This window comes from Typopeltis vanoorti, chromosome 20, assembly GCF_054136105.1.
Source record: "Typopeltis vanoorti isolate ZY-2024b chromosome 20, IOZ_Tvanoo_1.0, whole genome shotgun sequence".
Classification (NCBI taxonomy): domain Eukaryota; kingdom Metazoa; phylum Arthropoda; class Arachnida; order Uropygi; family Thelyphonidae; genus Typopeltis; species Typopeltis vanoorti.
Window position 1 is genome coordinate 24,509,757 of NC_143568.1, and position 23,368 is coordinate 24,533,124.

The following is a 23,368-nucleotide window of genomic DNA, read 5'->3' on the forward strand; positions in this document are numbered from 1 at the left end:
TGTATAGTCTGACACTTCCTTTCTTCTACTGCTGTCATACAATGGCACTATCTAACCCTCTTTCCACGGGAGTGGAAAGAGGGTTAGATAGTGCCACTGTATGATCATCTTTCCTGTTGCCATACTCTCATTGAAAAGCCATATCAATGGAACTATTAGTTCCATTGATGTGGCTTTAGTATATTCTCTCAGAAACCTGTGGTGAAATCCCATCCAGTCCTATTTAATTATTGACACCCAGAGTATTCAGTATTTGGAATACACTCTCTTCTTGCACTTTGAAACCTCAAACTTGCCTCATCTGTCTAGTATTACAATTTACTTCTCCAGGATGAAACAGTTCAATAAAGTGGAGTTGTTGAAATATCGACATCGTCAAGTTGTTTACTCGACTATATCTTTTGCATCAGTTACTCTACTCCCATTTTTATCCAATCTTCCTCAATCATTCCTCTTCCTATTGGACACATAACGAAAGAATTCCTGACAGTTTTCTTTAGATCTCGGGGCCAATCTCTTTTCATAATTTATTTTTACCTTCCTTACTATACTAGTCATTCTCCTGGCCAGAGTCTAAATATTCTTCATGCATCTGCTTTCCACCTCTCTTCTTACATCACTTCCATAACCTCTTTTTCATTTGCAGTTTCCATTTCGTAGTGTTTGTCACCATTTTACACCAAATTGTGTTCTTTTTTCACTTGCAGTATGCAGCTTGCCATTTCTGTTAATAAATATTCCATCCATGGAACAGTCCTAAGCTGATTTCTAAGGTTATTTTAATCACCTGCCTTATAATTTCATATACATTCCTTTCTCTTTAATACTCCTGTATATCTATTCATCTTCCAAGTCAAAGTGGGGGCAGAGAAGCCATCTCAATTATAATCAGATCTTCTGATGCTGTGACCAAATCTAAAACTCTTGAACCTCATGTTCCTTCTACCACATGGTGCACCTCAAAACATATGTCCCTCAAGAATTCCAGAAATTTTCCATTCCCCTACTACTACATTCAGCTTCCTCCTTCCTCTCTTTTTGTACTTACCAGCTTAACTGCCTAAACATCTCCTGCTCTTCACTCTCTAGCTCCCTGGATTTTAGCAACACCCCACTAAATATCCTGCCCTGCCTACCTCCAACTCACACCATAAGCTCTAAAAACCATTAGTGCCATTTTTATTCATATCTCCACTCTGAGAGGACACAACTCATCACTTATTATCATAAGTAGTACTCTACCACTGCTTTTATTATTTATTAGTATGTTCTTCTAACCGGATTGTTGCTGATCTGCCTGTCTGTCCGAAGTAAGCCAGTGCCTGCCTTGTGCCTGTAAACTGGCTTAATTTGGATAGACAGGCAGATCAGCAACAATCCGGTTAGAAGAACACAAGTCATACATATGCAATCATGATTATGATCAATCTGGCCTTGCAGACCATGTTTTGGATACAACCTACAGGATCTCCTGGAAAAAAAACACCATGCTCATCCATAGTAAATTCAAAAATGAAAGACTATTCTTTGAATCTGCATCTGCACTCAGGAATCAACCAAATTTAAACAAACACGGTTGCATTAAACTTCCCAAAATTTGGGAAACATTAATTATCAGAGATCCTTCTTTACATCCTAGGTCACCTGCAAATGTCCATAAAGGGTGCACCACCTAGATAAGATTTGAGTTTCACTCACTATTGTATTATATTTGTGTATGTTTTGTTACAAAATGTTTTTTTGTAATCCCTGAAGATGTCTCTGTGATGGATACGAAATATTGGAAGTATTAAAATTGTTTTTAATCCTTTCTCAGTGCTGATAAACATAGATTGAACGGTTGTGAACTATGGCATTTAGTAGAGAGGTGTAAAAGATTAGATATAATTTTAAAAGATATAAATGATGGGATAAAATTTTATTAGTGAGTGAGTGGAGAGTTGGAAAAGAAAATTTCATATATACCAAAATACTATTAGATTCTGTGAAGGCATTTGATTGGATTTCGCACTGCATGTTGCTATACGTATTCTAAGGGATGGATAAGCAAAATAGGTTTGTATCAGATTAATGTATGAAAGTGATGCATCTAAGAGAAGGATGGTAACTAGTAGAATTCTTCATGGTTCTGTACTCGGTCCATTATTGTTTAACTTGTATATTAATGATGTTGTTCTGAGCTGTAATGTATAATTATTTGCCAATAATGCAAAATTTTAAGCACGATGATAAAGGGCATTTCCAATACAGAATCCTTGTAGTCTAATATGAACAAACTCATTCTATGGATAAATGACAATGAATATCAATTCAGTGATGATAAATGCAAGATTCATTTTCTTCAACCTATACAATGTTCTTTTTTCCAGAGTAGTGATGTTTTTGTTAGGAGTTCTGGAAGATGAGAGAATGATACTACTTTTTAATCTAATATCATTAGCTATGGGTTCTGGTAACGACGAGACTGCCTTTTCTATATTACAAATGATATCCATTTTAGGAACATTATGAGGTGTTATCGCAAAATTGAAACATTTTTTAAGTATATTGATCTCTGGTTTTGTTAATACAAAACCAGAGATCAATATACTTAAAAATTAATGTTTTGTTAATACAAAACGAAACCAAATTAAAAATAACTTTACTGTCTGGTAAAGGAGGTTTTGACTTAAAACGTTTTGTATAAAGATCATTAAAACTTTTTTATTTGGTTTCGTTTGCTTGTTGTAAAGGCTTTGTCATAGCTAATAGTGATCATTCTGTCCAAATGCGACCGTATATCTTGGTCTAAAGTACTAGAAATATCGTCATAAATCTGATAACAGTCTAAATCTATTTGGCTTAAAAGAAATCTGGTATGCTGTGTCCGTTCACATAGAAGTGCCAGAGATGTTTTAAAATAAATGTGTTTCGCTTGTCTTGAATGGAATTGTTCTTTTAAAAACAGAAACTTTGGAATAATCTTTTTCTATTTTTAAAAGAACAATTTAAATGTTTTAAGTCAAAACCTTCTCTACCTAACAGCAAAGTTATTTTTAATTTATCAGATCATGTATTAACAAAACCGGAGATCAATATGGGAGGGGGGGTGCTATTGATGATAGAGAAAGAGTTATGTCCATACAAGGTAGAGATCCAAGAGGGAAATGGGGCCAGTGGTTTTGAGGCAGTATGGTGTGAGATAGAGGTGAATAGAATCAATTACTTGGTGGGATGTTGTTATAGACCTGGTAATGTGGATGGTGGTGATAGTGAAATGTATAGTCAAATAAGCCAAGCAAATAAGAAAACGGTGATCATTATGGGTGATTTTAATTATGGCAATATAGACTGGAATGAAGAGATAGCAACTGGAATTAAAGAAAATGAGTTTCTTGAGTTTTTGAGGAATAACTACCTCAGACAGTATGTAACAGAAGGCACACGAGGATTAAGGGTCTTGGATTTGGTCATCTCATCGGAGGATGTAATTATCAATGAGGTATCAAATCATCCACCAATTGGTGAAAGTGACCATGAGGTGATTACTTGGGTGGTTGCCAGCAGTGCAAGGACCCCTGTGAAAAAAGGGTATATGTGGAACTACAAGGGGGGTGATTATGAAGAGCTCAGGAGACAGCTTACAGGTGTAGCATGGAATGAGGAGTTAGCTGGAAAAGAGATCAATGCAGCTTGGGGGATTTTCAAAAAATATTTAGTAGATGCAATGTCTAAATGTATACCATGGGTGAGAAGGTTAAATAAGGTAGGTGTGAGATAGATGAATAAAGAGATTAAGCATGCAATACAGAGAAAAAGGGCACTGTGGAGGCAGCATAAGAGAAGTGGAAGTAACTAATTTCATGAGGTCTACAAAGACCAGGCAAGGAGGGTGACTTGGTTGGTGAGAGTAGCTAAAGAGAGGTATGAACAGCAGTTAGCTAATGAAGCCAAAAAGAATCCTAGGGAGTTCTTTCGATATGTAGCCAGCAAAAGAAAGAATGATTATGGAAGGATGACATTGATTGGAGGAGGAAATGGTATAAAGACAGCTGTTGCAGAATGTGTGGTGGAGATACTTAATGAGCAGTTTATAAAGATCTTTCAATCTTGTGAATGTGACTTCATGTAGAGATTAAGAGCAGTTGATGATGGAGAGGAGAGACTGACTGTAAATGAGCAAGAGGTGTTTGGGGAGTTGAGTAAACTAGATGTAAATAAGGCTGTGGGACTTGATAATATATCACCACGTATTCTGAAGGAATGTGCCAGAGAGTTGACACCTGCCTTGACATATTTTTTTAATAAGACTCTTGCACTTGGTCAAGTCCCTAAAGAGTGGAAGGAGGGCAAGATTGTGCCACTTCATAAAGGAGGTGATCGAACTCAAGCATCAAACTATAGGCCTATCTGTGTGTCAGGTGTTGTGGTTAAGTTGTTGGAGAAGCTTGTGAGAACTAGGATCCAGAGTTGGGTTGACAACAATGGTATAATCTTTGATGGACAGCATGGATTTGCTAAAGGGAGGTCATGTTTTAGTAATCTATTTACTTATTACAATAAAGTGACTGCTTCCTTGGACAGAGGAGAAGGATACACAGTAATATACTTGGATTTCGCAAAAGCTTTTGATAGAGTACCTCATGATAAGTTGACAGTCAAACTAGAGCAGATGGGGTTGGATATTAGATTAGTGCATTGGATTGGAGAATGGCTATCTGATAGGTATCAACAAGTTGTGTATGGGGGCGCACTATCTAGGAAAAGGAAAGTCACAAGTGGAGTGCCTCAGGGATCTGTTTTAGGGCCATTACTATTTAACTTGTATATTAGTGATATTGGCGAAGATTTGGATGGAGATATTCAGTTGTTTGCAGATGATGCAAAGTTGGGACGAACCATAAAGAGTAGTGAAGATGTTGTGGCCTTGCAAGAAAACTTGAATTAATTGAGTGATTGGGCACGGAAATGGGGATGTGAGTTCAATGTTGCAAAATGTAAGGTTTTAAAATTTGGAAAACAAAGATGGAATGCAGAATTTATGCTTGGTGAGAATATATTGTTGGAAGTAGAGGAAATAAGAGATCTGGGGGTGATAGTGGATAAGGATCTAAAATTTAGGGGACACATCGCCAAAATTGTGAAGACAACACGAAGACATTTGGGAATGATGCGGAGGACACTGACATGGAGAAGTAGGGAGATTCTTGTTCCATTGTATAAGGCTTTGATTAGGCCACACATGGACTATTGTGCCCAGATTTGGTCACCTGGTTTTCAGAAGGATGAAGAGATGTTGGAAAGGGTCCAAAAGCGACTGACTAAGGTAGTTTCTGCCCTCTGGAATGTCGAGTATGAGGAAAGATTGAAAAGATGTAATTTGCAGAGTTTAGTGGAGAGAAGGAAGAGGGGAGATATGATAGAGACCTACAAGTTGGTAAGGGGTTGTTATAGGATCAATGGTGGAGAAGTTCTACAGAGAATAGTGGGAGATCAGGGGAGAACCAGAGGTCATCCCTGGAAACTGTATAAAGAGGGTGTGAGTAGGGGAGTGAGAGGCAGGTTTTTTTCCTGCAGAGTTGTGAATGATTGGAATGCCTTGCCTGAGAGTGTGGTGTCTGCAAGGAGTTTGAATGTGTTTAAGACGCGGTATGATGAGATGTGTGTGAGATAAAAGGACCTCCTAGATGAGTCTTTGACTCCATGAGGTCTTGTTTAATAATAATAATAATATACTTAAAAAAGGTTTTAATTTTGCGATAACAAAATTGCTTTCTTTCTTAACAAAATCAGCTCTCTACACCTCTCCTCTCACAATCAAATTCACTCTAGAACTTGAAAAAGATAACCAATTATCATTTCTGGACACTTTAATTAAGAAGTTTCCGAATGGTGGTATCAACCTCTCAGTTTACAGCAAACCTACCAATACAGGACGTTATTTACATTTCACTTCCTGCCACCATATTTCTCAGAAACTTAGTATTGTACACATGTTGAAGAACCGTGCCTCTCTTCTTACAACAGATCAACAAGACCTCCAGGAAGAACTATCCCTGATATCCACCAACCTTACCATGAATGGATTTCCTCGAAGACGCGTCCACAAGATACTTTTCTCTGAACCCCGGCAAAGACAACAAGATGATATACATTATGTTTCTACCATCATCATTCCATACTTAAGGACAGTTTCCAATAAGATTGCTAGACTCCTTAGACCACATAAAATAAGAGTGGCCTTTAAACCCACAGAAACGATTAGAAAATTCTTAAGATCTCCAAAAGATAGCCATCCTTTCTCCAAATATGCTGGAGTTTATAACATACCCTGCTTGTGCGGCTTGAATTACATCAGCCAAACTTCAAGGAGCCTTAAAATTAGGCAAAAAGAACACATAGGTGAGTCAATAATAACAGAGAAGAAAAATCGTGATTAGCTTTTCATTTCTCAAGAACGAACCATACCATAGAGTGGGATAGAAGCACAATTCCTTACATGGAGGAGGACTTCCGCTCCCGAATTTTTAAGGAGGCCACAGCAGTTGCCCACTGTATACAAAACCTTAACAGGAACCAAGGACTATTCTTGCCTATGATCTGGAAGACCCTTATCAGATCCTTCAACTCGCCAGAACTGAATTATAGTGCCAACTATAGACCGTTCCTAAATAACAACAAGTGATATCATGCACGCTCTATGCATGCATTGTACGTGCTCTGTTCTTTGTTTAATATAATTGGAATCGGTTGATTATAGTTTGTAACAGTTTTTTACTTTTAAGTGCCTTACATCAGTTATGTACCCTGAAGATGCCAACAGACTTAGTTAGTGAAACTAGTTGGTATAACTTAGTTGTTTATTATATACACTTGATCAATATAATCCCAATAAAAGTCTTTCCACATCTGAATTCAATATTCAGATCATTTGTAAAACTGCAAATATCAATCATCACAATGAGTTATTTATTTATTATTATTTTTTTTTACCTTTCCAATGTTGGATATTGGAACAGTATTCACACGAACAAGCAAAACTGCAAATAATGAGGATAATTGAATTTTTGGACTTTTCTGATGAATGGTTCATTTATTAAGAGATAGGATGTTATGTAACTCATTGCATATTTCAGATATATAATAACATAATGTTCAGATTTAATTTTCAATAATTTGTAAATAGTCCCTATTCTGAAATTTTAATTTTGCCAGCCTGGTTGGCTAAGTGCTTTGGATATCTACTCTCAAACGAAGAGGCTGTGGGTTTGAATCCTGCCATGGGCAGGGATGTTTGTGATTGTCCTATTAATTCCATGTGGGAAAGGGCATCTGTGACCTTACCACTTCTTCTAGTAGAAGGCTTCAGCAACCCCCCCCCCTCCCCCATCTCTATGAGGTAAAGGAGTGACCATATGACATCCAGTGATGTCACTTGTGGATAACTACCTAGATTTCATTAACCACCCAAAAGACCACATAGATGAAATATATCAATTAATTTATGCTTTCTATCTATGTTATTTCAGCAGTATCTAAATGTTATTCCAGTTTCAGTGGGCACATTACAACCCTGTAATTGTCGGATGTTTAAATAGGTCAAGGTTAGCGTGGTGGTTATTCCATCAAATGATTATAAGAAAATTTTGTTTCCCTCACCAAAAAAAAAATAAATAAATATATAAATAAATAAAATAAATAACTTCAAAATATCCTGCCATTTTATGATTATAAGAGATAGAAATACTTGATTTTAACAAGATCATTCATTAGCTGAATGAGCTTACTTTCAGTTTTTGAACAGTTAGATCTTAATCTGATTTTTCTCTGTTTCTGTTTGTTCATTTTCACTAAGTATGTTCTCAGTATAGCATCTCCCACACACACACACACATATACACCTATTTTTTTGCTCTCCTTTGTTAAACAACAGGAGCAATCGGTGGTGATTTCATTGTTCATCCCAGATCATGTTTAAATATGTTCTTGAGTAGGTCACTCATTATTAGTGTAGAAGGTGGCTACAAAAATTGTACAGTAATCAATTGTTAAGAAATAGGATGCATAAAAACAAATTTCTACAATTCAGTTTAATTAGGAAAGAAATTGATTATTTACAAATATGTTTATAAGTATTATTATATTTAGAACAATGTAAAGATAATGTTTGATCTCAGTCTTTACTATAGCAAACTTATCGAAACCAAGAAAACACACACACACACACACACACACACACACAGATTATATATATATAGTGCAATAATTTCCATTAGACACCAACTTTGGCTAGGACCTTTCTACGCTTCTTTATTTAGAGCAGTGCATTTCCCATAACAGTTTTTTCTATAGCAAACCTTGTCTATCTCTTAAATGTGAGAAAACGTAAGGTTCTGAAGAAAATGTTTAAATTAGAATTTACATATATTTATTATGACTGTCTGAATACTAAAACATTTCAGACACCATCCACTTGCTGCAGACACATGGACTTGACTCTTTTGGCATGGGAATAACTATTGAGGAAGCAATTGAGATATCCAGAAATATTCTAAAAGCAATAAAGGAACGTGACTTGATTTCTCAGAAAGAAGAAACTCAAAGAGAATTGAGGTAAAACTTTATATTTAAGTGAATTGTTTTTATTCACCAATATATTAATTTTCAATTCATGATTAAAAAAAGATGTGATAATCATTATAATGATTTTTGTTAATTTAAGTTACATTATTTTAAAATTGTCAAATAATTTTAAAATTTTAGTAACATCAGCATATGCACTCTCAAGTAAAGGCAGTTTTGGAGATGTTATAATAATATTTCATTCAAACAGGAATAATTATAAAAGTATTTATTTTTTATCAAACATTGGAAACATTTTTAAAAAATTATTAACTACATTTTCAATTATACAAATCCCATATACATGCAACAGAAACAAAAATTTGGAAATTTAAATTTTCAATAATTATAATTATTATTATTATTATTGCACCCTCCTTGGAGTCAGCAGACTCAGTGTGGGAGGTTCTTTCAACTGACAACATATGTATCATACTGAATCTTAAAATCCTTAACATTCTTTGAATTAACAACACATTCTGCTAATGCATTCCATTCACTGACAGTTCTCCATGTAAAAAATCTACTCCTCACACCCCTCTTCATCATACTCTTACAAAACTTCTAGGGGTGACCTCTGATTTTTCCTCTTTTGCATTCTATTCTTTTTTATAATCTCACCTGGACTAATCCAATAAAATCCTCTCACTAACTTAAATGTCTCTATCATATCACCTCTCTAACTCCTATCCACTAAACTCTGTAATCCACATTTTTTCAACCTCTCCCTCCTTAGCCAATAGTCCTAAGTCCTGATATTGTCTTAGTCACTTGCCTCTGGACCTTCTCCATTGTCTCCACATCACACTAAAACCAGGTGCCTGCATTTGAGCACAATAGTCCAAGTGTGGTCTGACCAGTGCTTTATACAGTGACACAAACCACTTTCTTATCCCTACATGTTAGAGTACTTCTTATCATAGTAGCACTATGATGTGCATTCTTTGCAACACTAGCAATATGCCTCCAAAACTTCAGTCTACTGTCAACCATCACTCCCAAATCTTGAATCACATACACTTCCTGCAGTACAGCACCATCGATATAGTATACGGCTTTATGAGATGGATGAAATTATTTCTTTTAGGAAGAAATTAGTTTGGCAAAATCTGGATCTATATTTTGTAATTTTTACCATCAAACTGCTTTCATTAAACTTTTAATGCAAATATTTGGGTCCATGCAGTTGGAAAGCTATTGAACTATTAACCAAACTTAGTCATTTGATACATTCTGAGAGACACATTTCGTTTACAACTTCCTTTAGATTTTTAGTTATTAAAAAATTGATTATAAAATAAAACTGCACTTAACTGCGACAATATAGTAGTTATACCTTTACAGAGTTAATCTGTAACGAACTTAAAAAAATCTAAAATTTTTAAAAAAAGGTATGAATTTTTTTTAAAAAAAAGTGCCTCACTTCAACCAAAAAGGACAAAGTGAACTGCATAAGAGTGATGGACTGCATTTGAATGGTTTTGGTGTGAATCACTTGGAGAGACTTGCTGGAAGGTAGAGAAGTGAGTGTAGAGAATGAATCTGATCAAGTGGGAGGTAATGTGGAAGAATGGGAGATTAAGACAGGAAAGATTGAAAAGGTGGTTATGAAAGTATAGAGAATGAGACAATAGGTGTGCAAGACAGGTAGTAGAAATGGGAGGCTCAGGATGGACAAAGTAACACAAAAGGAAGCAATAATTGCCAGCCTGTCTGTCCGAGTGGTTAGCGTATCTGCTCTACAGCCAAAGGGCTGTGGGTTCGAATCCTGCCATGGGCATTGATCTTTGTGATTGTCTATGGAAATAGTAGTGGTGGTAGGTGGTGCTGGTATACTTGCAGTCAGTTGGTGGATTGAGTGGTGGAGACAGAGTTGTAGAGCAGGTGCCCTCCCTTGATGAGCCTTTGGACTCCCTGGAGGCGTCAAATAATAATAATAACATAATGAAGCTATCAATTTTCTAGCACATTCTCTCAAAACCCATTGCAAAATTCCATCCAGTCCATTGCTTTATTGACATCCAAAACTCAGTATTTGAAATCTATTATCTTCCTGCACTTGTAAACTTTGAACCTGCCCCATCTCCCTCTAGTATTAAAACCTAATTCTCTATGATGAAATACCCTAATAAATTGTTCATTGAACAACCCCATTATGCCCTTTGCATCAGTCATTCTTCCATAATCATTCCTCCTCCTACTGGCCACATAATAAAAGAATTCCTCAGGATTTTCTTTAGATTTCGGGACCAATTTATCTCATATTCCAGTTTTGCCTTCATTATGATACTAGTCACTTTCCTGGCCAGAGACATATTTTGATATTGTTTGTCATCCACTTTACACCAAATTGTCCTCTCTTTTTCATTTGTGGTATACAACTTGTGATTGCTAATAAATATTCCTTCACCATCTGAGCACTGATGATATTTCACCCTTGCAGTTTCTCCATCCATGGAACTGTCCTGAACTGATTTCTGTTATTATTAGTCAGTTGCCTTATAATTCCACATAAATACCTTTCTTTTTGATACTCATGCACATATATTCATCTTCCAAGTCAAATATGCACAGTCACTCTTTTCAATGGAGAGACAAAAATGCTACCTCAGTTGTAATGAAATCTTCTGATGCCGTTACTAAATCCAAAGCTCTTGAACCTTATGTTCCTTGTACTACATGTTATTCCTCAAAAATTCCAGAAATTCCTTTCCTTTCTACTTGCAGTTTCCTCTTCCCAATTTATACTGCTGTAGTTAAAATCTCCCATAACAATAATTTTTTTTTTTTTTTTTTGCACTCACCAAGCTTAACTACCTAATCATCTCCTGCTCTTCACCCTCTGTACTCCTTGGCTTATACCTCACTAAATATCCTGTCCTTCCCACCTTGATTTAATATCATATACTCTCAAAACCATAAGAAGATACACCTTCTCACTTATAAGCAGTATACTCCACCACTGCATTTGCTTTTCGTATCCTGCTGAAAAATGCTATATCCTGCTACTTCTATACCTGTTAGTATATCATCTTCTATCAACCATATCTCAATGATCTCAATAATCTTTGGATACGCTGATGCAGTTTATGCCACCTACTCATCTCCTTTATTCCAGATACTCCTATCATTTATATAAAGAATAATCAAGCCACTTTCACTGTTTCTATACCTATTATTATTCCCTCAAGACTTACTCCACTGGATTTAGCATCCCATGATGTATTCTCCCTTTCTTCTAAGAGATTATTCCCACAAGAGGCCACTCCTGCTATTGCCCACCCTGATATTCTAGTTTCCTTGCATCGACACACTAACTTGTTCACACTACTTCTTCACACCACCACCTATTCACACTACCTCTCAAGTCATTTGTGCCCACCATCTTACTCTAACTCTCACATCTAACTCTCTCACAGTCATCTCATCCACTCTTCTCTTTCACCTTGTTTAATTGTCATTGTCGCACTGTCAATTGTTCCTCCAGGCAAACACTTTTCTGGCATTCTATCTTGCACACCACAGATCATATAATCTCCATACATCACACCTCTTACCCAGTGGTGGACTGTTAACTTTGGGGCCCTGGCCTAACACTCTTTTGGGGCCTATCCAATTAACCAAAATTAACCCAAGTCTGGGCATGAACGGATCGAACTCTGCTAGTAATTCCAGAGCCCCCATAAAATTACCATTGTGCGGAGAGCCAAATATTTCCTCGTGACCTCTGAATGCTAAACCTCTTACACTTAAATATTTCACAACTGCAATAACACGTTTTAGGACATTGTAGTAATATTCCGTATCTTTTCTTAGTTGTTCCTGCATCAATAACAGACTTATTTTCTTTATGTGTTAACCATACTAACAATGATTTGCTATGTTCATTAAAATTTTCGTGACTTTATAAACATGGTCCTATATGTTTCCAGTCAGAGAATCCGGTTGTGTATTGAGAAGGGATTTCAGAGAAAAGTTTGCACACTAGATAAAAAAAACACTTCCCATACTGGTAGATTAGCACAACCAAGACCTTTCCAGTAATTGACCATTTTTAATTTTTTTCGCAAAGAACTTATTTGAAAATGATCTGTTTTGTTCTTTGTAATACCTTGTTGAAACTGGATATATATTTTTTGGATCTTAATTTGGAAATAAGTCATTTCATGTGAGAGACAGTGATTAATAAAATTATCATTTGGCTGTTAATTCTCGTAGACAGGCTTATACGTTGGCTATGCATTATTAAATCACTTAAGGAATTGAACAACGTAGATATGAATATAAATTAAATTACACTTTAATAAGTATTTCCGATATTTCGGCAATGTCACGTTGCCATCTTCAAAAGGAACTTACAAAAAAAGGCATGTGCACGTAGGCACTACAACACAGTAACCGAGAATGAAGAGATGAAGGTATTGTTCTCCTAAAAGTCCTGATGGTGCCCTCTAGCGGGCTAAGTAGGTGCTCTTGGCCGTTGGGCTGAAGGTCTGCTGATGTAAGCCTCCCAAATTTGGGGCAGTTGCATACAACCAAATTTGTTGAGGTTTGGAGAGTTTCTTAGGGCTGAGGCTGATTCCATAAATAATCTTTCAAATTTGTATTTGCTACGGTGTATTACTGTAGCTTTCTTCCACCATATTCTGTGGCGTGTATCCAGAGCATGGTCTGCAAGACCAGAATGGCTGTACTTGTGAAAACGGATGTAGTCCTTGTGTTTAGAAATTCTGATATTTGCTGTCCTGCCTGTTTGGCCAAAGTAAGACAGTTTCTTCATTCTCAGTTACTGTGTTGTAGTGCCTGCATGCACATGCCTTTTTTGTAAGTTCCTTTTGAAGATGGCAACGTGACGTTGCCGAAATATTGGATATATTTATTAAAGTGTAATTTAATTTATATTCGTATCTACGTTGTTCAATTCCTTAAGTGATTTAATAATAATCATTTAGCTGTGTAGGCCACACACATACGTCAACATATTTAGCAAGCAACTCTGCATTTTTTAAAGCCTCTTCTGCCTCTTTATCACTATCTTCTTGTAAAACAGCAACAGAGACTTCAGAGAGCTGGTCATCATTTAGGTCTTGTATATTTTTATCTGATACTGAATGTCCGTGAACGTCAACATTGTTTTTAGAGGTTCTCGCTTGTGATTTTAGTCCTAGTAATTCTTTGTTATTGTTATATACATTTTGTTGTTTTTTCTGTTTCTCTTCGGTTAAGTTATTCTCTCTTTCACTTATTATTGCACCTATATCGTTTAGATTTTCATTTTTATTTTCCTATACAAAAAAATTTGAAATTTTGGCACATTTACTTCTTTCTTTTTCTCTATTTAATTGTATTTTTCGTTTTTCAGCTCTGCTTTTATATTTTCTACCAGACATTTTTTAGGTATTTATTTAATCTGAAAAGAAATAAAAAAAAACTACAAAAAATCCACCACCATATTAGGTTGTTTAACGTTTAATGTATATTTATTTAGTATTTAGTAAACTTTGCCGATACTTACCAGTGAAGAAACGAAACATCTGAACATTTCACCAAACAAATGACTATTTAATATTCAACTATACTGTACTATACATAACCTCAAATGTCAAACGGTGAGAGCAGAAAGTATATATGTGAGAGCTACGCTAAGCTAACAAGCTTTAGATGAGCTGGATGAGCTAGACTTGCACTCCCATTCCGACATTGCTATATTATTTGCATAATTGACAAAGTACATTTTGATTTTACTATATACCGACAAAGGCAATAGAAGACAGAGCCATATTTACTATTTACTGTCATTTAAAACATTGATATTTGATATTTAATTCAAATCCAATAATGTTGCAAATTAACGATTTTAACGTTACCTAGGTACGAAAAAATTTCGTATAATTTATTTTTTCTTAAATTTGTAATTTAAATTGTTTTTATTTTTATTTTTTGACCTCGAAGGGGCCCTTTGATTGAATGGGGCCCTGGGCTGAAGCCCAGGGTCCCATTCAATCAAAGAAGAAATTAGGAGAAAACAATGAAATTGTTTTCTCCTAATCTCTTCTTTCATGCTTTCCAACTCATTACTTGTACATTCCACTTCTTTCAGCACATCTATTTCACTCTGCAAGCTACCCACTCTTGCTTGACATTCATTCTCTCAATCAACACCATCTTCCAAAACTATACCATCGTTCAAACCTACTACACTCCCTACTTTTATATTTTCATTCACATGCTGCTTGTTTTCCTAAACATTCATCAACTACTCATCTTTCTTAGTCAGTATTCAACCATTTCTGTTGTAACATTGCCTAGTTCTGTTGTCTAATTTCTAAATCACAAAGTTCTTCCCATTTTCTACATGATATGCTTACATGCACTCCCTTGTCTCTCACATGCCACATTTCTAACTACTGGGATGCATACATACTGCAACCACGACTTACCCCAAAATCCTGTGGTATGCTGTGTAGAATGTGGTCCTGAAATGGTGGAGGAGTTTGTCATAAGCAATTGATGATGTGAATTGTGGCTGCTGCCATTATTCACACACTGCACAAAAGAATACTAACAAACTATACTAAAATGTTATTTTTAAATACAAATTCCCCAAGTGTAAACAACCTGCAGACTATACATTCTATCTAGCGATTCTCCTTAAATTTAAATTAAAACTAATAAATTGTATCCAAAACTTATCTTTTTTTTGCTGCTATTTAGAAGTTTCATATTTGATCTCTAGAACAGAGTTTTGGATTATCTAACTTTTAGCATCAGAGAATAGTATATGTTTAAGTCTATTTTTGGTGAGGTTTTACATTAAAAAACAAAATATAACTAAATAAATAATACACCACACTCATCTCACTGATGGCCAAAATAATTTCTTTTCAAGCATTTAATTTTTGAACAGTTAGGATATGTAAATTAAAATGCAATAATCCACACCCCTAAAACCTTCAGCTCTTATGTGAATTAATATGCTATCCAAAAATCTGAAAATTTTCATACTTGATGTCTTCAATCTGAAGGTTTCTGGATTTTATACATTTTATCTGTGCTACTTGAAAGTTTATTTTTCACTTGGTTAGACTATAATAAATTTAGTTTAATCCTTTATCCAAGTGTGAGCAAACAAAGTTTGCACCTGAAAGTATCATCAGGACTGGAGTAAAGTACTACGACACCGGGCAACTTGTTGCAAAGGTGGAGCAAGCTTACATCACTCCTATCTCAGTATCTCTCATAATGCAAAACACATCTCCTTATGTATAATGTTATGCATTAAGGGTAGGGCCACCCCAGACTAGTTTCGACCTTTATTGAGGTGTATTTAAGTAAAGACTTCTCTAAAAATTAGATGATCCTGAAAGATCACCCAACTCAGCATTGTTCCACTCATTGACAGGCCCACCCTGTCACCAAGAAGAACTTCTCAGTGTTGGCTCTACCCAGTGGCAGGCTCACCCCACCACCAGCCAGAGCCATAATCTCAGCAGTGGCCCTACTCAGAGACAGGCAAAAACCTATCCCAAGCAGAGCCTCTCATATGTCTTCAGTGGGAGCCAGGCCCAGATGTGGAGATACCAGGCAGAAGCAATAGCAAGGTCATTTCTACCTATAGGAGTTGCCAAAAGGTGTGCCACCTTTTTTATTAAATTACTCTGGATTTAGAGAAAGATGTTGAAAGTTTATTTTTCACTTGGTTAGACCATAATAAATTTAGTTTAATCCTTTATCCAAGTGCGAGCAAACAAAGTTTGCGCCTGAAAGTATGTTCAGGACTGGGGTAAGGTAGTACAACACCGGGCAACTCGTTGCAAAGGTGGAGCAAGCTTACATCACTCCTATCTCAGTATCTCCCATAATGCAAAACACATCTCCTTGCAGATATGTTAATGTTATGCATTAAAGGAAGGGCCACTACTCAGACTAGTTTCAACCTTTATTTCGACCTATATATCCTCTTCAGCGGGCTTGCTTCTGCCTGGTATCTCCATATCTGGGCTGGCTCCCACTGAAGAGACCTCAATAAAGGTCGAAACTAGACTGGGCAGTGGCCCTTCCCTTAATGCATAACATTATACATATCTGCAAGGAGATGTTTTGCATTATGGGAGATACTGAGATAGGAGTGATGTAAGCTTGCTCCACCTTTTGCAACGAGTTGCCCGGTGTTGTACTACCTTACCCCAGTCCTGAACATACTTTCAGGCGCAAACTTTGTTTGCTCACACTTGGATAAAGGATTAAACAAAATTTATTATATCTGTGCTACTGTTATTTCTGCCTAACAGATCTACCTGAAATCATTAGACTCATTTCACTCACACGTGCAAAATGATAATTCATATTGAGAGAGATATCGGGAATGATAATGGGAAAGATATCGACAAGGGAAGTGTTAAAAATACTTAAATTATGTGATATCAGAATGTGCCCCTAGAATTTGAAGAATAAATAGAATAGGAGTGAAATCAATGTGTAATCTAATTAATCAAGAGACGCATAAGAAAAAGATGATGTGGAAGGAATACTATGTGTATATAAGGATGATGTCAGTTATGATAATTATAAGCAGCAGGCCAGAAGAATCACAAGTGTTTTACGGAAAGTTAAGTCTGAGTATGAAAAGAAACTGGCTGTGCAAGTTAAAGACAACCCAAAAAAATTCTGTAGTTATGCTGCAAGTAAAAGAAAGAGTGAATTTGAAACAATAACTGTACTGAATGCAGATGGTATGCTGCATATAGGGTAACTGTCACAGAAGAGATTGTTCAACTAATGAGTAATCATTTTGCTAAAAACTATCAACCTGGTATATTCAACATTGAACTCACCACTACATTTTCATTGTATGAGGAAACTCTCATACAATGAGAGCTGTAGCACAAACTGAATAAGAATTGTGCAATTGGAACAGATGGGATATCAGCATGGATGCTAAAAGAGTGTTCAGCTGAACTGGTTATTCCTTTAACCAGGCTATATAATTTGAGTCTCAGAACAGGGGAAACATTCCCCCCCTATTCTACCATATGGTATTACCATACATTTTTCTACTCCTGCAGAAAAATGTATGGTAATACCATTTGCACAAGAGTAGTGCAATGACCAATGTATTCAACTATTCTCCAGTCAGTATCTCATGAGTGATGGTGAAGATTTTGGAAAAGTCAGTTAGGGTTTGCATTCAGAAAAAGGTTGAAAGAGAATCTCTACTTTGCAACGAACAGCATGAGTTTACTAAGGGAAAGTCGTGTTTTAGGCTTGCTCACATTCTATGATAATGTTACCACTGAGTTAGGCAAGAGGAATGGATATGCCATGATACTTTTGGATTCTGCTAAGGCTTTTGACAGAATACAGCATGGAAGACTGTTGCATAAATTGGAGAATATGAGATTGGATTATAAACTATTAGCATGGATAAGAGGATGACTGACTGCCAGTTATCAAAAGTCATATAAGGGGGAGGTGAATCTGTAAGATTCGAAGTAAGCAGTGGTGTGTTTCAATGATCTTGGTTCATTGTTATTCAATCTGTACATTAATGAAATTGAAAAGGATTTGACATGCAACATAAGGCTATTTGTTGATGATGCAAAGATAGGTAGGATAATCAGAAGTGCAGCTGATATGCAGCACTTGCAGAATGATTTGAATAGGCTGGAATTGTGGGTGTGTGAAAATGGCTATCATTTCAATGTTAGTAAAAGTAAAGTCATCCATCCACTTTGGTATGATTAAATATCCAATGTTATATTATATTATATTATATTATATTATATTATATTATATTAGTGGGATTATGCCAGAGGAAACTGACCAGACTAGGAATCTTGGAGTTTAAGTAGACTGGAAGTTGAAGTTCAATGGTCATATAGCAAAAATTGTAATTATTATTATTATTCAGGCCTCCATGGAGTCAAAAGACTCATCGTGCGAGGTCCTTCCTAGGAAACACAAAGTCTATCATAGCACTCCTTGAACTCATTGACCGTTCTTGCTCTCACCACTCTAATCAGGCAATGCATTCCACGGTTCAACCACCCTCCATGCAAAGAAATCAATTATCACCCTCTTGCTCACAGCTTCCTTTTGCAACTACCAGGGATGGCCCCTTCCTTGTCATCGCTCCTTCCTGCTGTTCCACCAAAAGACTCCCCAGTGTCAACTCTGTAATTACCTCTCAACAGTTTTAAAGTCTCAATCATATCACCTCTCCTTCTTCTATCTACCAAACTCTGCAGTCCAAATTCCCTCAGCTGATCCTCATAACTAACATTGTATAGTCCTGAAACCATATTTGTTATCTGCCTCTGTACCCTTTCCACAGTTAATTTATCCCCTTTAAATCCTGGGGATCAAATTTGAGAACAATAGTCACAATGTGGTCTGATCAGGGTCTTATACAATGGAACAATAACTCTTTTATCTCTGCATGTCAGCATCCTTCTCAGTATTGCAGCAATCCTCTCAGTTACCTTCACTACCTTTGTAATATGTTCCCTCAATTTCAGTTTTCTATCAATCATCCCAGTAATCGAGTATTAGAGGAGCTGGTCTGAGCCCTGTGAGATCCCACTTGTAACCTTCTACCTCTTTGATACTGCCCCACCATACACAACTCTCTGATACCTATCAGACATCCAATCCTGAATCTAGTTGATTAACCCGACATCTAAACCCATATGTTGCAACTTAAATATCAGATTTTCATGTGGCACCCTGTCAAATGCCTTTGTGAAATCCAAAAAATGGCAGTATATGCCTTTCCCTCATCAACTGCTCTTGTCACTTTATTATAAAAGGCAATCATTTTACTAAAGCAAGAATGCCCCTTAACAAATCCATGTTGACTCTCACAGATAACATTACTCTCATTTACCCAATGCTGTATATGGTCCCTCACTAGTTTCTCCAAGATCTGAACAACTACTGATGAAACACAAACTGGCGTATAGTTAGAATTTACTTTCTTTTGCAGCCATTATGCAATGGCAGCATCTTACCTTCCTTCCATTCCTTGAATACCTTTCCCATAGCCAGACTTTCATTGAAAAGTCAGGTTAATGGAGCTGTCAGTTGTTTACCACATTCTCTGAAAACCCATGGGGAAATACCATCTAGTCCCACATCTTTACTGACATCCAGGGTACTCAGTATTTGGAACACATTCCCTTTGCACCTGCTGGCCACATAGCTAAAAAATTCCTTGGGATTATCTTTAGATCTTAGTGCCAATCTCTTCTCATATTCCAGTTACACCTTCCTCATCATACTAGTCACTTTCCTGACCTGAGTCTTATATTCTTCATGCATCTGCTCTCCACCCCTCTATATCTCCTCCATGACCTCTTTTTCATATGCAGTTCCTGTTTGATATTGTTTGTCATCCATCCACTTTACACCAAATTGTGTGCTCTTCTTCACTCATGGAATACATCTTACTATTGCTGTTAACAAATATTCCATCAGAATTTCCGAAGCACTAATGATATCCCAGCCTTCCAATTCTTCCCTCCATGGAACTACCCCAAGTTGATATATTAAGACTATTATAATCACCTTCCTTATAATTCCACATTTGTTCTCTTTTCTTTGATACTCCTGCTTGTCTATTCATCTTTCAAGTCAAAACCACGTGGTCACTCTCCAACGGGGGGGGGGGGGGAGAATGTCATCTCACTTATTATCTTTGCGTGGCCTTGATCAGACTACACTTGGACTATTGTGTGTATGAGTGGTCTCCTTTATTTCATGGTGATTCTGATTCAGTAGAGAGTGCAAACGAGAGTGTCAAAAATGATATGAGGATTGTGGAATACTCATTATGAAGACAAATTGAGAATTTTTAGCCTGCAGACACTAACAAACAGGAGAATGACAAGTGATTGAGATCTAAAATCTTCTGAAAGGGTTATAGAGAATTTCAATAATAGAATTTTCCATTTTATTGGGTGGGTTAAAGATATGAGGGCATCCTTGGAAATTGAGGATGAATGCTCTCAAGAAGCAAGTTAGAGCTAGATTTTTCTTTCATAGAGTGGTGTGTGATTTAAGTAGATTGCTGTTGGACGTTGTGTGTGCAAGTATTGAAATGATTTCAAGAGCAGGTATGACAGCTGGTGTGAATAGTATGGCTTCACTCAATGAGTTCCTTACTCTCTGGAGTTACATGGAACTCTCTTAAATAAATTGGAGCAAATGGGTATGGATATGAAGCTGATAACATGGGCAAAAGCCAACAGATAGACATCAAAGAGCAGTATATAACAGATTAAAATCTTAGAGATACAGTTGACAATAATAACAATATTATTATTATATTATTATTATATTATATTATATTATATTATATTATATTATATTATATTATATTATATTATATTATATTATTATATATTTTTATATATAATAAAATATTATTATATTATATTATATTATATTATATTATATTATATTATATTATTATTATATATTTTTATATATAATAAAATATTATTATATTATATTATTCATATATTTTTATCTTATAATAACAGTTTATAATTTTATATATAACTAGTTTATTCAATGTTCTTATTTTTATTATATTATTCATTATTTTTATTTTTGTTATTTTATTTACAATTTTTTATTATTTTTATTTTTTTTTATTACAGAGAATGAAAAAGAAAAATAGTTTATTTTTCACTATGTACATATTATAGTGTATGGCTTTATCAATCTGCTTATTTCTTCTGAGAAAATATCTTATTTCTGATTATGTCCTTCCTACAGGAAAGCAAAGTATTTAATAGAGGAGATCAAGGAAGTGATAATAAACAGTAGTTTGCTGATGACTTATAAGGAAAAATATGAATATGTAGAGCTTCTTTTGAATGAAATTTTTAGTACACTAAATGAACGAGTCTGGAGACCAATTAATGAAACTTTGAAACTTAATTTAAACAGTAAGGATGCACAGAAAACCATCCAGGTATGCTTTGAAGGACTACTTAATTTTAACATCAGAGATTTAATATTGTTAAACTATTATTAATATAAGCCATACAGCTGTGTATATTTTTTGAGTGAGGGAACAAGTTTAGTTTTTGGCATTTACCAGTTTTCAGATGTAATGGTCATCATCTACTCATTTTTTTCATCTTTGTATGTAGTTAGTTATTGTTATATGACTACATTGGGATTGGAATAATCAGAAAGAGAGTGGAAAAAAAATTGCTATTTGCACTTGCTACTCGGTTTCTAAGCATTTTAAATAAGACTGTATTACTTGTTTCCTGATTATTATTTTTTATTAAGGCTTGTCCTTCTCCTCCTCCAACACACACACACACACGATTACTGTTTTATACATTATTGAAAGTGGCCTATGTTTTCACACATCCAGTATTGAATGTACTGAGTCTAATGCTCATTTGCTATAATTCATTGATCACACTAGTTTCAGTTGTTAAACTAGTCCTAGGTTCAAGACTATAAGTTGGCATGGTTTTCCTATATAGATAGATATTGGGTATGAGCAGGATTTTTTTTTGTAGAGAGAAATAGCTTGGTGATGAAGGCATGAGGGCTGAATGGGGAAATTAGGAGGTTTGAAAGGGAATTGTTTTATGCATTAGAACAAGTGTGAAAGTGAACAGAACATTAGAGGGAGAGAGAGAGAGAGAGAGAGAGAGTAGATGGAAGAAAGAGAGAATGTGAAAAAGAGGAAAGGAGAGGAAATCAAGAAATGGTGCATGAGCAAGGAAGAGTGAGAGAGACAGAGAGACCTGTGTCAGAAAATGAATAAGGTTGTGCTCATTGCTATGCATGGAGATTCAGTGATTTTTATTGGAGCCTCATTGTAATCTTACACTGCCATCTGTATATTTCTTGCTGCATACCATGTGTAATAGAGGTAAACAGGACATGATATTTAGTTGGATGTTGTATTTGCTAGAAAACACAGAATAGTAGTCATAGGAAATGTTTAGGCAAATAAACTAAGCAAGAGTGAAGCAGATGATTATGAGATGTTTATTATTATTATTATTACTATTATTGTATGGACACTTCCATGGAGTCTGAAGACTCATTGTGAGAGACCCAAACTATCCACACAAACTATCACACTTCTCCTTGAACCGCTTAACCGACGCTCACAGCTAACACTGGGAATCCATTCCATTCATTCATAACTCTCCAAGTGAAAAATCTGGTCATCACACCCCTACTAACCATACCTTTACTCAACTTCCAGGGATGACCTCTTGTTCTTCAGCTTCTAGCCAAGTTTCAAAACAGTTCCTCTCCATCAATCTTATAAAACCATTTGAGTAACTTAAATGTTTCTGTCATATCCCCCTCTTTTTCTCTTATCAACCAACTTCTGCAGTTTACCCACCCTCAATCTATCCTCATAGGGAATATTTCACAGACCACTCACCATCATGGTCATTCTGTTACATGCAACTCTCTTAAATAAATTGGAGCAAATGGGAGTGGATATGAAGCTGATAACATGGGCAAAAGCTAACAGATAGACATCAAAGAGCAGTATATAACAGATTAAAATCTTAGAGAATACAGTTGACAAACTATTGATGTGCTGTAGAGCTCTGTGGTGGCTGCTGCTGATACTTAATTTTTTCATCCGTGATATAGGAAATGATTTATGGGGAAATATCAAGTTATTTGCTGATAGAGCAAAACTAGATAAAGTAGTAGCTAATAAAGGTAATGTGGATATTTTGATGGTTAATTAAACAGACTGTCAGTATCG

General features: G+C 35.7%; 1 protein-coding gene across 1 annotated transcript in view; it reads left to right on the forward strand.

The window, feature by feature from the left end:
• Positions 1-23,368, forward strand: part of LOC150095284 (laminin subunit alpha-1-like) — a 1,249,242-nt gene that overhangs the window by 723,875 nt on the left and 501,999 nt on the right. The window contains exons 39-40 of the mRNA XM_090410638.1: positions 8,442-8,592; positions 21,382-21,580. Of these exons, the coding sequence (XP_090266764.1) occupies positions 8,442-8,592; positions 21,382-21,580 (350 nt within the window). The remainder of the gene's footprint in view (positions 1-8,441; positions 8,593-21,381; positions 21,581-23,368) is intronic.